The sequence below is a fragment of the Petromyzon marinus genome, chromosome 36 (assembly GCF_048934315.1).
Source record: "Petromyzon marinus isolate PM22_M1 ecotype Great Lakes invasive population chromosome 36, UKy_Petmar_22M1.pri1.0, whole genome shotgun sequence".
NCBI lineage: Eukaryota > Metazoa > Chordata > Hyperoartia > Petromyzontiformes > Petromyzontidae > Petromyzon > Petromyzon marinus.
The window spans coordinates 11,686,575-11,703,110 of record NC_133702.1 but is presented as its reverse complement, the minus strand read 5'-3'; the positions used below and the strand labels follow the sequence as shown (position 1 = coordinate 11,703,110).

At 60.4% G+C, this 16,536-nt stretch overlaps 1 protein-coding gene across 1 annotated transcript in view; it reads left to right on the top strand.

Moving 5' to 3' along the window:
* Nucleotides 1-16,536, top strand: part of RNF123 (ring finger protein 123) — an 81,154-nt gene that overhangs the window by 4,588 nt on the left and 60,030 nt on the right. Inside the window, exons 2-15 of the mRNA XM_032966381.2 lie at nucleotides 1,419-1,584; nucleotides 2,739-2,817; nucleotides 3,171-3,253; nucleotides 4,071-4,162; nucleotides 4,609-4,663; nucleotides 6,738-6,823; nucleotides 7,084-7,170; nucleotides 7,807-7,874; nucleotides 9,494-9,619; nucleotides 11,093-11,207; nucleotides 11,858-11,968; nucleotides 12,429-12,560; nucleotides 13,558-13,650; nucleotides 14,274-14,347. Coding sequence (XP_032822272.2) covers nucleotides 1,506-1,584; nucleotides 2,739-2,817; nucleotides 3,171-3,253; nucleotides 4,071-4,162; nucleotides 4,609-4,663; nucleotides 6,738-6,823; nucleotides 7,084-7,170; nucleotides 7,807-7,874; nucleotides 9,494-9,619; nucleotides 11,093-11,207; nucleotides 11,858-11,968; nucleotides 12,429-12,560; nucleotides 13,558-13,650; nucleotides 14,274-14,347 — 1,280 coding nt within the window. The 5' untranslated portion in view covers nucleotides 1,419-1,505. The remainder of the gene's footprint in view (nucleotides 1-1,418; nucleotides 1,585-2,738; nucleotides 2,818-3,170; nucleotides 3,254-4,070; nucleotides 4,163-4,608; nucleotides 4,664-6,737; nucleotides 6,824-7,083; nucleotides 7,171-7,806; nucleotides 7,875-9,493; nucleotides 9,620-11,092; nucleotides 11,208-11,857; nucleotides 11,969-12,428; nucleotides 12,561-13,557; nucleotides 13,651-14,273; nucleotides 14,348-16,536) is intronic.

Below are 16,536 nucleotides of genomic sequence, written 5' to 3'. Positions count from 1 at the left end.
CCTTCAAAAATTAACGTGGCCTCAAAGTGCACCTGGCTCCCACATTATTTAACATCTATTTCGACCACGTAGTTCGTGAAGCCTTCAATAGCTGTACCAGAGGAATTTCCATCTGGTACAGATACAATGGGAGGCTGACCGATGCCCGGGTGCGGTCAAGGGATGGCTCCTTATTGTTCAACCATGCCGATGATCTGGTAATTGCTGCTCACTCAGAGGAGGAGTTGGAGGCGCTGCTGCTGAACCTGGAGCGTGCCACTAAGAGGTGGGACCTTACCATCAGCCCCACCAAAACTAAGCACCTGCCTGGGTATTTTGTACCATCGGACACTCCACCCCCACAACTCCCAATTGGTGATGGGGCAGTTGTGGAGAGAGTGGAGAGTTTCCCATACCTGGGCAGTGTGCTCATGACCGGCTCCAGTTTAACAGCAGAGGTCTCACTCCGAATCAATCGAGCGGCATTATCTTTTCATCGGTTGCGTAACGCTGTGTGGAAGCTACCTGGTCTGTCGCTCCGCACGAAGCTTCAGGTCTTCTCGGCCACAGTCATTCCCTCCCTTCTCTACGCTTGCGAAACGTGGACACCCCTAATGGAACATCTTCGCCGATTAGAAACATTTAGGCTGGCCTGCCTACAATCCATCCTGGGTTTAACCAGGCTGGATTGTGTGAGGAGCTCACAAATCTTTGAAATATCTGGGCAAGGTCCCATCGGTGAGCTCCTCCGGCAGGCAAGGCTGCGTTGGCTGGGTCATGTAGCCCACATGCCCAGCCACCGCATGCCGAAACAGCTTTTCTTCGGCCGGATCGAGGGGGCTAAACGGGTGCGGCATGGGCTAGGGAAGAGATGGAGTGATGTGGTACAGGAGGACGTGGAGCTGAGTGGACTTGCCGATGATTGCTACCAGCAGTGTCAAGATCGGCCTCTGTGGAGGAGGCTCGTGAAGGACGCTACTGGGCATTTGGGGACAGTCGCCCTCCAATAACAACGGAGGGCGGAGGAGCGACGCTCACAACAACGAGCGGAACGCCGGGCGGCTAAAGCACAGCAAGTTGGCACAGTAGGGGGCACAGGTGGTGCATCAGCCAGTCATCTCAGTCAGTCGACCCGTGGCACCTGGGTCTGCCCCGTGACCTCCTGCCAGCGGGCGTTCGACACTTCACGTGGCCTCAACGTGCACATAGCCTGGCACATGCGTCGTGGTGATGTCACCGCCACTTAGTGGCGAATGGCGGTTGTTCTTGTTGTATGTGTGTGAATGTGTGTACGTGCGTTTACCCTTTTCACACCCTTGTGGCAACCTATCACGTGACCTCAAGGGCGGCCCGACCTTCGCACAAGCGCGGCGCTGTCGTCACGGCGGCTGAGTGGCACGTGGAGGCTGTCGGTGTGCGCGTGTCGCCTCTGCTCCCAGGAGACCCCATGCGGGCGTGAGAGAGCGGTGCCCGCGTGACACTTCACCGGCGCCCAGCCCAGGGGTGGGGGGGTTGGGGGGGGGACGATGTCCCGCGGGTCGCCCTGGCAGAAGCGGGGGGGAGCTCTCTCCCTGGAGCCGGACGCCCCCAAAACCCGGCCGGGAGGTAAGCGCCACCATCATCGCCGCCGCCGCCGTCGCCGCCACGGTCGCCGCCGCCGCCACCATCATCGCCACTACCACCGGCACCACCGCCACAGTCACCGTCACTACCGCAGCGTTAAGCCGCGGCCGCCCCGTTGATGAAATGGGGAACACGAGTGCGGCGAGGTGACGGCGTCGGCCCCGGTCGCCAATGACCGCACAGAGAGCAAGGAAGAGACATGAGGCCGTGGATCCCGGGGCGCTGTGTCCGACGCTACGCCCTTTGTCCTGGGAAAGCTTTTAGTCAGCGGCGGCGGCGGCGCTTGCACCAAGCGCGTACGGGGCGTTTCGTCCGTAGGCCACGGGGAGGCCACGGGGAGGCCACGGTGAGGCCACGGTGAGGGCACGGGCCCCGGGCCGGCAGCGCCAGGGACACCAAGGTGGACTCGTGTGGCGCTGGTTTGGGCTTCCCGGTTTTTTCGGCGTTCACCCTTTTTATCAATGCGTCAGCAACAACGATGCAACTTTACACTCGGGCTTTCATTCTTATTGGGTCATCATCACGTAGAACCATCTTCGTGCCCCCACGCCCAGCAACACAGGGACATCATCATCGCCAATTCCAGAGCTCCACAGTTGAAGGGTTCCCCAGTCTCTGTGTCGGCGAGATGTTAACTCCCTCGCCTGGTGGACAGGAGGTCGTGGATTCGATCCCCAACCCTGACGCCTGCTGCTGTATAGTTGGAGTTTGCCTGTCTCTCGCCCCGTGGTCGTGTGGATTTATTTCCTGGTCCTCCGGTTTTTCCCTCACACAGTTAGAATCATCATCAGCCGTTTGGAGTATTTGGCGGCTATGAATTTCCACACGCGACAAGCCACTTCGTTGAGCCATCATTTGTGATCGCCACAACGATAGCTCAGTGGGCCCTTGCCTTAAATAGTTAGTAGCGGACTGGAGTTGGTGGCGCGCGACCCCTAGCGGCCGCAGGCGTGGCGTGAGGTACGCTGGGTGCGGTGCGCCTCGGTGCGGAAATATTTACCAGATCACAGAGCCGGCCGAAACGAACCCGTTGCGACGCTGCTATCTTGTCAGTCCGCTTCTGGGGTCACGGGGGGGAGTGAGTTTGACCGCTCGTCACCGCACGGACACGGAGCCATCGCTCGTTGTGTCCGCAGGGATCGTGGCAGAGAGAGCGCTCAGCGACTACCTCCACCTCGTGTTCCCCGTGCTCGACAAGACTAGCGCCACGTCCAGGTACTCGACCTGCTTGCTCACCTGTTCTGTACGTGCGCACCTGTGTACGTGCGCACCTTTACGTACACACGTGTTCCGTACGTACACACGTGTTCCGTACGTACACACGTGTTCTGTACATACACAACTACGTACGCACTGGTTGTGTAACGTACTCACCTGCATGTGCACACCTATGTGTACACATCTACACGTGCTCACCTGTATGTACTCACCTGTACGCACTCGCCTGTACGCACTCACCTGTACGTACTCACCTGTACGTCCTCTCGCCTGCACGTGCACGGCCGCGCGTACGAACTTGTCGGTGCGCACTCCCTGAGCCCGCCGTTGTGATTTCTTCTCCGCACCAGGAAAACCCTGAGCTTTCAGAATGTGGAGCACCACCTCGACCTGCTGCTGGCACCTGGGGCTGAGGAGCCGGAGCGCGGAGCCGGTGAGCGCCACCGTCGGACGTCCACCTCCCCCCGCCGTTAGACCGATGCCGATGCGGATTTTCACCGCGGGCCTATCGCACGGGGATTGTCAGGGATTTGCAGCGAGCGATTGGCAGAGATTGTCAGTGATTGGCATGGATTGTCAGGGATTGGTAGGGATTGTCAGGGATAGGCAGGGATTGGTAGCGATTGTCAGGGATTGTCAGTGATTGGCATGGATTGTCAGGGATTGGTAGGGATTGTCAGGGATAGGCAGGGATTGGTAGCGATTGTCAGGGATTGTCAGTGATTGTCAGGGATTGGTAGCGATTGTCAGGGATTGGTAGGGATTGGCATGGATTGTCAGGGATTGTCAGGGATTGTCAGGGCTTGGTAGCGATTGTCAGGGATAGGCAGGGATTTGCAGGGATTGGTAGGGATTGGCATGGGTTTTCAGGGCTTGGCAGGGATTTGTAGGGATTGTCAGAGGTTTGTAGGGATAGGCAGGGATTGGCAGGGATTTGTAGGGATTGTCAGGGATTTTCAGGGATTGGCAGGGATTGGCAGGGATTTGTAGGGATTGGCAGGGATTTGGCTGTTGCGAGCGTTGCCGCCGTGCCTTGTTCTCTAATCCTCTACGGCGTGCTCTGTCCGGCCGACGACCAACTCACCCACCCACCCACGTGCTCACTCACTCACTCACCCCGTGCCCGGAGACCTCCTGTGGAGTCTCCCTTGGGGTGTTGTTGTTTTTTTCTTTGACCAAGGTCCACGCTCAACCGTTGCTTGTCTCACGCAATCGTCGCCTGTGCCGTTTGTGTCTCCTCGTCCGTGAAGAGGCGGAGGGGCGCCTGGGGCCGGACAACATCGTCCTGGACCACACCAGCGGGTTCGAGGGCCTCCTCCTCGTTGATGAAGACCTCCTCGGGGTTGGCCTCGTCGCCGCCTCATCACCCACCACCATCGCAACCACCACCGCTACCACCACCACCACCACCATCGCTACCACCACCATCATCACCACCATCTCTACCACCACCACCACCACCATCATCACCACCATCTCAACCGCCAAAAGCACCACCACCACTGTCATCACTACCACCATTGCCTTCATCATAATCACCACCGCCACCATCTCTACCACCACCACCTTCACGTATTATCATCATCATTGCCACCACCAGCAGTGCCAGCTCATGCGGAGCGTTGTGTATATTTGTGGGCGCGTTCGTTACTTGGCCATGTGGGGATCCGTGGCCGAGGGCTTGAGGTTGTGGGGCCTGAGCGGTGCGTGCCGCGCGGAGTGGGGGACGTTGCGCTCCGCCCAGAGTCGTCCCGAGCGACGCTGTCGCCTTCCTTCCCTCTGCTGCAGGTGATCGGGCACAGCAACTTCAGCACCATCCGCGCCACCACCTGCGTCCACACAGGTGAGAGGCCACCCGCGGCCGCGTGCTTTTACTTGGCGGCGGTGGCGGTGACGGCTTCACGGGGAGCACCGCCGGTAGGGGGGTCCGCACCGTGTCTCGTGTGAGGTAGGGGGGTCCTCACCGTGTCTCGTGTGAGGTAGGGGGGTCCTCACCGTGTCTCGTGTGAGGTAGGGGGGTCCTCACCGTGTCTCGTGTGTGGTAACGGGGTCCTCACCGTATCTCGTGTGAGGTAGGGGGGTCCTCACCGTGTCTCGTGTGAGGTAGCGGGGTCCTCACCGTGTCTCGTGTGAGGTAGCGGGGTCTTCACCGTGTCTCGTGTGAGGTAGGGGGGTCCTCACCGTGTCTCGTGTGAGGTAGGGGGGTCCTCACCGTGTCTCGTGTGTGGTAACGGGGTCCTCACCGTATCTCGTGTGAGGTAGGGGGGTCCGCACCGTGTCTCGTGTGTGGTAGGGGGGTCCTCACCGTGTCTCGTGTGAGGTAGGGGGGTCCTCACCGTGTCTCGTGTGTGGTAGCGGGGTCTTCACCGTGTCTCGTGTGAGGTAGGGGGGTCCACACCGTGTCTCGTGTGAGGTGGGGGGGTCCTCACTGTCTCGTGTGTGGTAGCGGGGTCCTCACCGTGTCTCGTGTGTGGTAGGGGGGTCCTCACCGTGTCTCGTGTGTGGTAGGGGGGTCCTCACCGTGTCTCGTGTGTGGTAGGGGGGTCCTCACCGTCTCGTGTGAGGTAGGGGGGTCCTCACCGTGTCTCGTGTGTGGTAGGGGGGTCCTCACCGTCTCGTGTGAGGTAGGGGGGTCCTCACCGTGTCTCGTGTGAGGTAGGGGGGCCCTCACCGTGTCTCGTGTGAGGTAGGGGGGTCCGCACCATGTCTCGTGTGTGGTAGGGGGGTCCTCACCGTGTCTCGTGTGAGGTAGGGGGGTCCTCACCGTGTCTCGTGTGTGGTAGCGGGGTCCTCACCGTGTCTCGTGTGAGGTAGGGGGGTCCGCACCGTGTCTCGTGTGAGGTGGGGGGGTCCTCACTGTCTCGTGTGTGGTAGCGGGGTCCTCACCGTGTCTCGTGTGTGGTAGGGGGGTCCTCACCGTGTCTCGTGTGTGGTAGGGGGGTCCTCACCGTGTCTCGTGTGAGGTAGGGGGGTCCTCACCGTGTCTCGTGTGTGGTAGGGGGGTCCTCACCGTCTCGTGTGAGGTAGGGGGGTCCTCACCGTGTCTCGTGTGTGGTAGGGGGGTCCTCACCGTCTCGTGTGAGGTAGGGGGGTCCTCACCGTGTCTCGTGTGAGGTAGGGGGGTCCTCACCGTGTCTCGTGTGTGGTAGGGGGGTCCTCACCGTCTCGTGTGAGGTAGGGGGGTCCTCACCGTGTCTCGTGTGTGGTAGGGGGGTCCTCACCGTGTCTCGTGTGAGGTAGGGGGGTCCTCACTGTGTCTCGTGTGAGGTAGGGGGGTCCTCACCGTGTCTCGTGTGTGGTAGCGGGGTCCTCACCGTGTCTCGTGTGAGGTAGGGGGGTCCGCACCGTGTCTCGTGTGAGGTGGGGGGGTCCTCACTGTCTCGTGTGTGGTAGCGGGGTCCTCACCGTGTCTCGTGTGTGGTAGGGGGGTCCTCACCATGTCTCGTGTGTGGTAGGGGGGTCCTCACCGTCTCGTGTGAGGTGGGGGGGTCCTCACCGTGTCTCGTGTGTGGTAGGGGGGTCCTCACCGTGTCTCGTGTGAGGTAGCGGGGTCCTCACCGTGTCTCGTGTGAGGTAGGGGGGTCCTCACTGTGTCTCGGAACGTCCGCTTGGGGACGGTGAGCGCGTTCATTTAAAACAGAGGCAGCCGGTTCTTTGATCGAGCGAAAGAGGGAAAGCCTTGGGCCTCGACGTGAACAGAGGCAGGGAGACTGACGGCACGGATGGCTGGGGGAGTTCTAGACCACATTGGGCAGCGGAGGAGGAATGATTAGAGGGAGATGAGAGGGGAGAGTGAGAGGGAGATGAGAGGGGAGAGTGGGTGGAGGGTGAGAGGGAGATGAGAGGGGATGAGAGGGGAGAGTGGATGGAGGGGAGTCATGGTATGACGCTCAAAGCTCCCCCGTGTGCGTGTGCAGGCAAGTGGATGTACGAGGTGCTGCTCTCCTCCAAGGGGCTCATGCAGATCGGCTGGTGCACCCTCGACTGCCGCTTCAACCAGGAGGTGCCCGCACCACCGCCCCCGCTCCCCTGTCCCCGCACCACCGCCCCCACACCACCGCCCCCGCACCACCACCCCCCCACCACCACCCCCACACCACCACCCCCACACCACCGCCCCCGCACCACCACCCCCACACCACCACCCCCGCTCCCCCGCCGCCCACGCGCCGCGCCGCTTCGTCCCCGGCGGCCGCTCACGCTCGCCGTGCCGCGTCTCTCTCTCTCGTCCCCCCCCCCCCGCCCCTGTGCCGCCGCCGGCAGGAGGGCGTGGGCGACACCCCCAACTCGTACGCTTACGACGGCAACCGCGTGCGCAAGTGGAACGTCACCACCACCAACTACGGCAAGGTGGGCGTCCTCGCCTCTCGCCCTCTCCTCTCCTCTCCCCTCGCCTTTCCCCTCTCCCCTCTCCTCTCCCCTCGCCTCTCCCCCTCTCCTCTCCCCTCTCCTCGCCTCTCCCTCTCTCCTCTCCTCTCCCCTCGCCTCTCCCTTCTCCTCTCCCCTCGCCTCTCTCCTCTCCTCTCCCCTCGCCTCTCCCCCTCTCCTCTCCCCTCTCCTCGCCTCTCCCCCTCTCCTCTCCTCTCCCCTCGCTTTTCCCCTCTCCCCTCTCCTCTCCTCTCCCCTCGCCTCTCCCCCTCTCCTCTCCTCTCCCCTCGCCTCTCCCCCTCTCCTCTCCCCTCCCCTCTCCTCTCGCCTCTCCCTTCTCCTCTCCCCTCTCCCCCTCTCCTCTCCTCTCCCCTCGCTCTGCTCTCCTCGGTACTTGTGGTTTATATTTGTGGTGCGGTGTGCTGTGCCGGCCTTCATAGGTGCTCGCTGACAGCACTTGCCCCAACAGTTTGTTCCAGGCTATAGGAGCCATCTATGTATTTGGTGCAGTGTGTGGTGCGGTGCGTGCTCTGTTGTGCGTTGTGTGGAGCGGCGAGCTGCGGCGTGTGACGTGGCTCTGTGTGCGATGCGGGGTGTGTGCTGTTGTGCGGCGTACAGCCGTGGGCGGCGGGCGACGTGGTCACGTGCCTCATCGACCTGGACGACGCCTCCATCTCCTTCTGCCTGTGAGCGCCACGGCACCTCCGCTCACGGCGCCGGGCCCAGCGCCTCTCCCGGCCTCGCCAACGGGGACTTGCCCCTGCAGCCCTTGCGAGGCTTCACGGCGGATCTTCGCCTCTATGTTTATCCTGGGGTAGATGTAGCGGAGAGATGTGTGGCGCGGCGCGTGGGTGAGGTGCCGGCTATCGCCTCACTTCTTCCATCGCCTGGCAATTTCGGTGTAAATTGTGCGTCCAGGTGTGAGTTTGTGAGCCGTGTGACTCGCACTGCCCAGTCCGCCCGAGAGCGGGCCGCGTAGAGCACGGCGCCACGGTGGCTAGGAGATGTTGACTACCTCGCCTGGTACGCAGGAAGTCGTGGGTTCGATCCTGACCCTGATGACGCCTGCTGCTGTATATTTGGAGTTTCCGCGTCTCTCTCCCCGTGGTCGCGTGGATTTTTCTTCGGGTCCTCCGTCTTTTCTGTCCACATTTCGAAAAGCACACGTTTAGGTTATTTGGCTCCTGCTGTAAATTTTCCACACGATAAGCCACCTGGTCCAGCTATCGTTTGTGGCAAAGTCGCTTGTGACAAAGAGCTACATAGCTCAGTGGGTCTTACCTGGTAAAAAAAATAACAAATAGTTCAGTTCAACAAGAAACTATTTTAGTTTAGGACGCAGTCATTGTCGATGTACCCCATCGTGTGTTTCGGGTGGCCACAGGCACGGGGCTCTGGGTCGTCATCGTCTTCAAACCTTTCCCGTTCCGAGACGTCTGCAAGTTCCAGGGCGTGGGCGGTTCACCGCCGAATCTCAGAGCGTGCAAGCGGCTCGGCGTCACTTGTACTTAGAGAGGCGTAGCAGCAGCGCCGCTGTTTTTAAAGACGTCGCTGCTCGCCGCGGAGAGCCGTAGCGACGCGACCGCCACGATAGCCGGCGCCGTGCTGTGCCGCACGCGGCCTTCCCAGGTGGCCTCGTTATTTTATCTAGTCCTTCTGGTTTCGTTCCGATGACGATGAACCCTTCCCCGTTCCAATCGCGTACGTCATCGGAACGGGGAAGGGTTCCTCTCCCGCTCGCGGACGAGCCGCCGCGGTGGTCGTGGCAGAACCGGCGGCGTGCGGAGCGGCGGCACTTTGAGGAACCTCGGCGGCGGAACCCGAATTGCCTCGCGCAGCGATCCCGGATTGGTTTTGTGGGATCCCGGGCGAGTTCGTGGTCTCGGCGTGTCACGGGAGGTTTGTGCCGCGCTCCCTCCCGAGCTCTCCCGGGTTGGTTTGACGTCGCCGCGGCGTTCCCGCGCAGAGAGGCCTGACGTCGTTGGGAGATGGTAGCCGTCTCGTGGGCCCACCCGTTGAGCGTCTCGTCGCACGGCTAATGCCATCGCTTGAGCCATTTTCGAAATCGTATAAACGGAACTGAAGTTGTTGTTTTGTTTTACCAGGCTTAAGGCCCACTTAGCTGCTTTCCTAGCTCGTTATCAGAAGCAACTAGGCCATCACAAACGACGGCTCGCACGAAGCGGCTTCACTCATCGCGTGGAAATTTACGGCGGCAGCAAAATTACTCTCGAGCGCACGTTTTGTGCACGATTCCAAGTGCGAACGTTCCAGCCTGTGTCGCCTCCTTCTCACTCTCCCGCAGAAATGGGCTGTCCATGGGCGTCGCGTTCCCGGATGTGCGGCTGGGCCCGGGCTTCGCCTACTTCCCCGCCATCAGCCTCTCCTTCCGCGAGAACGTCTCCTTCAACTTTGGCAGCCGCCCGCTGAGATATCCTCTCTTGTCTGTCTCTCGCGCACACACGGACAAAGGGTCTGTGCGTGGGGGGCATGCTGCTGTTTGTCGGCGCCTACGAACGCCGCGGTGGCGAGATGTTAACCACCTCGTCGGTTCGGATAACCATCACTGCTGCTTTACCATCACACCACGCTTGGTATGCCGGAGGTTTGTAAGCTCGACCCCAACCCCGGCGCTGTATACAGTGTTTGGAGTTTGAGTGTTTCTCTCTCCCCGTGGTCGTGTGGTTTTTTTTCTCCGCGACCTCCGGTTTTTCCCTCCACATTTAGAATCGACGTCAGGTGATGAGCCACTTGTTTGAGGTGCCATTTATTTCCAGGTCACTTCTGACAAACTGCTGCGATTACAGCTCAGTGGGCCTTGCGGTGTACGAAGGGGGGCGGTGCGAACATCGCCACTCCCGGCCGCCGTTGACTCCCCAGTGCCGGTAATTACACGCGGCCCACAGAGGTGGATACCACAGAGCTACCTCTGAGATCCTTTCAAGTGACCTTTGGTCTACCCAATATTCACGAATCTGAAAGCTGGAACTGAGCTACTTGTTAAGTGCAGAGCCAAATTTAAGGTTCCTATATTTTTTTTAAATACATTCTTTGGGAACCAGACTAGGACCATCAACTCTCACAGCCCAGCCTGTGAGAGCACGTAGGTCTCGGTCTACATCTGTGGAGGTCTCTCTGTAAGTCTATGGGTCTCCATGTAACTCTATGGCTCTCCAGGTGAGTTGTGTGAGGAGTCTCTGTGGGAGTAACCGGGATGAGACCAGTCGGCTCGCTGCACTTGAGGATACGGTGAATTTGGTTTTCCCCCCGCCCCCCTCCTCGAGCACCTCCGATTAACTCGGTTGGCTACACACGGTGCGAAAGAAGTTCAACATACGTACGTACACACGTGCGTTCAAATTCACAGTGGTTGAAACCCAGATCGGGACCCCGGGTGTTGTTTAAAAATACATTTATTTTGCCAGGTAAGGCCCCACTGACATATATACCTCTTTTTCAGACGCAACCTGGCTATCACAAATGATAATGAAGTGGCTTCATCATCACGTGGCAGTTTATAGCAGCCAAATACTCTGAACGCGTGGCGTTGATTCTAAATGCGGAGCGAAAAAAAACGGAGGACCCAGAGAAAAATCCACGCGACCACGGGGAGAGGAAAAGACGCACACTCCAAATATACAGCAGCAGCAGCAGGTGCCAGGATCGGGCTCGAACCCACGAGCTCCTGTATACCTGGAGAGGCAGTTAACATCACGCCACCACGTAAGCTCCGGGTGTAGAGGTGTCAGGGTCAGGATCGAACCCACGCCACGGGGGTACCACCGTGGTGCTGTAACCTCTGTGGCAGCGGCGGCCGCCCCCACCACGCCACACTGCCCGCCTCCCCGCGCGTCGCGATCCCCCTGGACGCGTTGACGGGACGAGTCCTTGACCCCGCGTCCACGTACCCCGTGGAGGGTTACCGGCCCCTGCAGGACCCCCCGACCACCGACCTCATGCAGGCCCAGAGGCTCATGGGATACTTCCAGGTCGCCATGGAGACGTGGATCGACCCCAGGGTGAGTGGCGCTCCCTCGCCCCCTGTGCGTGTGTCTGTGTGCGGTGCACGCACCTAGCCTGGCGCAAGCTTGGTGGTGATGTCACTGCCACGTTGGCGAACGGTTGAGATTGCTAGGTGTGTCCTGCAGCGAGCGTTTAGTGCGGTGCACTACGGACTCGGCCAACACCGGTGACGATCATCTGAACGGGTCCCGGGCCGAATGAGTACCTGGTGCGGTGTGTGAATATCGCCAAAGGGGAGACAAAGGTGGCCGGGCGTGGTGGTGCTTGGCCACCCACTGCCTCGTGTGCCGTGCTGGTCCTCATAGGCGCTCGCGAACAGCACTTGCCCCAACAGTCTGTCAGGCTACACGGGGGATCTTTGTCGTGCGTGCGCCGATTTGGCACAATCGGAAGAGAGCACACACAGGTGGTGGTGCGTCTGCCAATCGTCTCGATCAGTCATCCCATAGCGCCTGGGTCTGTCCCGTGGCCTCCTGCCAGCCAGAGAGTCTTCCACACTTCAAAAGTCAAAGTACACCGAGCCCGGCGCAAACGCCGTGGTGACGTCACCGTCACTCGGTGTGAGCTGCTGCTCGGCGGAGCGTTGGGCGACCCCCCCCCAATCCCCCCCGCCCCTCCCCCCTCTGCCCCCCCCCCCACCCCCCAGGACGGGAGGGTGGTGTCGCGCGAGGACTCGCGGAGTCTGTCGCGAGGAGACGCCGCCACCACCTTCCTCCTCACCGCCGTGCACATCTTCCACAAGCTCGCACCGCTGCTGGTGCGTGCACTCCTCTACACGGTGGGGGGGAGAGGCGGGGGCGTGGGGATAGAGTTTGGAGAGGGGGGGGGCGGGGGGAGAGGGGGGGGCGTGGGGAGAGATAGCAGGGGGGCTGGGAGATAGGGGGGCGTGGGGATAGAGTTTGGAGAGGGGGGGGCGGGGAAAGAGGGGGAGGGAGCGGGAGAGTGAGTGAGGTTGCTTTGCCCGCCGTGTGATTTATTTATTTTTTACGAGCAGAATTTGTAAGCCGAGATTTGACGGACCGCTGCCACCATCATAAACTTGGGGCCCATTGAGCTGCTTGGGGCCCTCGGCTTGGCTGGGTTCGTTTGTCCCTGGCGCCGCCACCGTGCCTGGCCAAGTTTCCGTGAGATGCAATCCTCGAAAAATAAAAGAATAACCTTCATTATGAATGATATTGGTCGGCCGCCCCGCGCCCGCCTTCCCTCCCCCGCGGCAGGCCAAGGCCTACGTGGTGGACGAGGTGCTCCTCAAGTTCCTGCTCAGCCTGCAGACGCGGGCCTCGGGCTCCGTCGCCACGGAGACGCCGGCCATCTTGCACACGCTGGACCTGCTGTGGGCCCTGCTGGAGGTGCGCCTCTCGCTCTCGCCCCCCCGTTACCGTTTGTGTTTCACCGCCGCCGTCTCGGCGCATCGTTGTCGTGGGGGGGGAGGTGGGCGGACGACTTGGGCAGGCCTTCATCCAGCAGTGGATCGATCGTGGACGACGACGATGTTGTCGGGGCGTAACGATTCACTCGACTTGCGCGGCGATCGAGAGTCGCCATTCGCCGTTTGACATCGGCAACGCCTCCACGTGCGGCAGGTCCGCTCGCTCGGGCCGCTGCCGGAAGAGGGCCTCACCGTGCCGTGCGGGGTCACGGTTGTTCAAGCGACCGTACTTCACCACGCTGGCGAGCGGGGATTGGCAAAGGCCGGGAGCCGCAGGCTTGGTGATGGAGTAGCGGTCTCGCGGACCCGGCCCCCCGCGGTGCTTTCCTGCCGGCGCCTCCTCCGCGCGTTCCTCCGGGCCGCCATCGCGATCGTTGTCGGCGCATCTGTGCTCGCGCGCTGCTCGTGTGCGTGTCTGTGTCCTGGTGCTCAACTCGTGACCCTCCTCCACGCCCCCCCCCCCCCTCCTCGTGCCTCCCTCCCGCCACACCTTCGATTCTCTTCTTGAGGCGCTGGCGACACGGCCGGGGGCGGCCGCGGTTCGAGCACACCACGGCCGCCCCGGCAAACGAAGCGCGGCGTGCCCCGGGCCGTGCAGCGAGCGCCGCTCGCGAGCGCCGCTCGCTGCACGGCCGACGGCCGCGGATCCCCCGCGGCCGTCGTTTTGAAACGAGCAGCAGGCCGCGTGGCGTCGCGCTCGCGCGTTTCGACGACCGACGCCGGCGTGCCGCCTAATTGGGAGCGCCAAACACCACGGCCATCGGCCCCTGCTGGCGGACCGAAGCCCGTGCCGGGCGGTGTCGGCCTCCGCCATCGGCTACAAAGACAAACGGACGGCCGTGCCGAGACGCGAAATTGTTGGGGGGTGGGGGCGACGGCGCGCGACTCTCAGCTCCCACGTTCCCCGCCGCCCGCAGGAGTTTGAGGTGCACAGCTGCCTGAAGCAGCTGATGATGACGCTGCTGCGAGCCTTCCGCTTCTCCCCCGTGACGCCCGACATGACGCCCCAGGTACCCCCAGCGCCGGCATCGCCGCCGCGAGTCCGGGGCTCGCGCTCGCAGAGCCCGTTGGACTAATCGTAAACTCGGAATGAAAAATCAGTTTTTTAGAGCGCAGGTGGGGACCCGATGAGCTCGGGAGCTCTTTCTCGCAGCTGTCAGCGAGTTACCTCAACAAGAAAACCGATAGAGAAGAGGCAAGCAAGTCACTAAAAATAATGAAAGTATACACGGAGTGCAAAATTGCACTCGCAAATAAATTCCTGCCGGTTTGCCAACACCAAATGCAAGCTTGGGGCAAGGCAGCAAAACAACGACAACGACAGTCCCAGACCACACCAGGACAACAACACACGGTCCCCCGGTTAAATTGCACATTAAAATGTAACTCCCGATACACGGGCCAGGTTCAAAGTTACAAATCGCATTGGCAAATGTGTCTCTATTGAGCGCTAATCTTGGGTCAGAATGTTGTACGTGATTTGATCTCTATCGGGATATAATTAATATTTATATCGCGTTCTGACCCCGGCGACGTTCAAATTCGGTGCCGCTGAGAGCCTGGGTTCGAGTCCGGGTTTGAGACGCCCCTGATTACACCGCACTTTTCAGATGTTGTTTCACCACTGTTACAGATCCAGCACCTGCGCCTCGTCCTCGCCATCCTCAAGCACGAGAAGTCACGGAAATTCCTCCTCGGCAACGTCCTATATCCCTCACTAGCGCACGCCGCCACACACACCCAACCACACCGTGCCACACACGCCATCCCACACGGCACCGCGGCACACCGCACCACTCACGCCACACACACCCAACCACACGGTGCCACGCACGCCATCCCACACGGCACCGCGGCACACCGCGCCACTCACGCCACACCGCGACACGGCACACACGTAACCGGACAATGCTACTTATGCCACACCTCTCCGTGTCATGGCATGCACGTAACACCACACTTCGCCACGACCCCACACCCTGCCACGAAACACCACACTGTGCCATGGACTCCACACCACACTGCACCTCTAGCACCACACCGCGCCACGGAACGCCACACCACGCCGCGCACGCCGCACCACGCTAGCCACGACACACCGGTCAGCTCAGTGTGTTTGCATCAACTCTGCCGGTGTCGTGATCAACACACAAACACATACATACAACAACCGCCATTCGCCACTAAGTGGCGGTGACGTCACCACGACGCTTGTGCCAGGCCATGTGCACCTTGAGGCCACGTGAAGTGTCGAACGCCCGCTGGCAGGAGGTCACGGGGCAGACCCAGGTGCCACGGGTCGACTGACTGAGATGGCTGGCTGATGCACCACCTGTGCCCCCTACTGTGCCAACCTGCTGTGCTTTAGCCACCCGGCGCTCCGCTCGTTGTTGTGAGCGTCGCTCCTCTGCCCTCCGTTGTTGGAGGGCGACTACCTCCAACTGCCCAGTAGCGTCCTTCACGAGCCTCCTCCACAGAGGCCGAGCTTGACACCGCTGGTACCAGTCATCGGCAAGTCCACTCAGCTCCACGTCCTCCTGTACCACATCAATCCATCTCTTCTCTAGCCCGTGCCGCGCCCGTTTAGCCCCCTCAATCCGGCCAAACAAAAGCTGTTTTGGCATGCGGTGGCTGGGCATGCGGGCTTCATGACCCAGCCATCGCAGCCTTGCCCGCCGGAGGAGCTCACCGATGGGACCTTGCCCAGATATTTCAAGGATTTGTGAGCTCCTCACACAATCCAGTCTGGTTAAACCCAGGATGGATCGTAGGCAGGCCAGCCTAAATGTTTCTAACAGGCGAAGATGTTCCATTAGGGGGGTCCACGTTTCGCAAGCGTAGAGAAGGGAGGGAATGACCGTGGCCGAGAAGACCTGAAGCTTAGTGCGGAGCGACAGACCAGGTAGCTTCCACACAGCGTTACGCAACCGATGAAAAGATATTGCCGCTCGACTGATTCGGAGTGAGACCTCTGCTGTCAAACTGGAGCTGGTCTTAAGAACACTGCCCAGGTATGGGAAACTCTCCACTCGTTCCACAACTGCCCCATCACCGATTGGGAGTTGTGGGGGTGGAGTGTCCGATGGTCCAAAATACCTAGGCAGGTGCTTAGTTTTGGTGGGGCTGATGGTAAGGCCCCACCTCTTAGTGGCACGCTCCAGTCTCAGCAGAAGCGTCTCTAACTCCTCCTCTGAATGAGCAGCTATTACCAAATCATCAGCATACATAACGTGGTTGAGCAATAGGGAGCCATCCCTTGACCGCACCCGGGCATCGATCAGCCTCCCATTATATCTGTACCACATGGACATTCCCCCGGTACAGCTATTGAAGGCTTCACAAACTACGTGGTCAAAATAGATGTTAAATAATGTGGGAGCCAGAGGACATCCCTGTCGCACCCCAAGGTGTACAGGGAATGGCTCTGACTCCCGGCCACGTAGTTTTACCGGGGCCCGCTCACCATCATGAAGGTCCTTAATGATCGTGAGCAGAGGGTCAGGTACTCCAAAAGCACGAAGAACAACCCAGAGCCCAGGCCCACTGATGGTATCATAGGCCTTGACCGGGTCAATAAAGCAGAGATGTAGGTCTTGTTGGAATTCCCTACACCTCTGCTGTAGCAGACGGACAGAAAATATGGCATCTGTGCAGGACCGCCCTTTCCTGAAACCGCATTGGGGCTCCGCAAGCCTCTCCTCAGCGTGCCTGGCAAGGCGATGTTGAATAATCCTTGCCAGGACCTTTCCCGGCACACTGAGGAGTGAGATGCCCCTGTAGTTGTTACAGTCTGTGCGGTCTCCCTTCTTAAAAAGGGGGACCACCAGGGCATCCTTCCAATCCTGCGGAACCCGTCCAGTGGTCCAGACTGTTGTTATAATGTCATATAGGGCAGT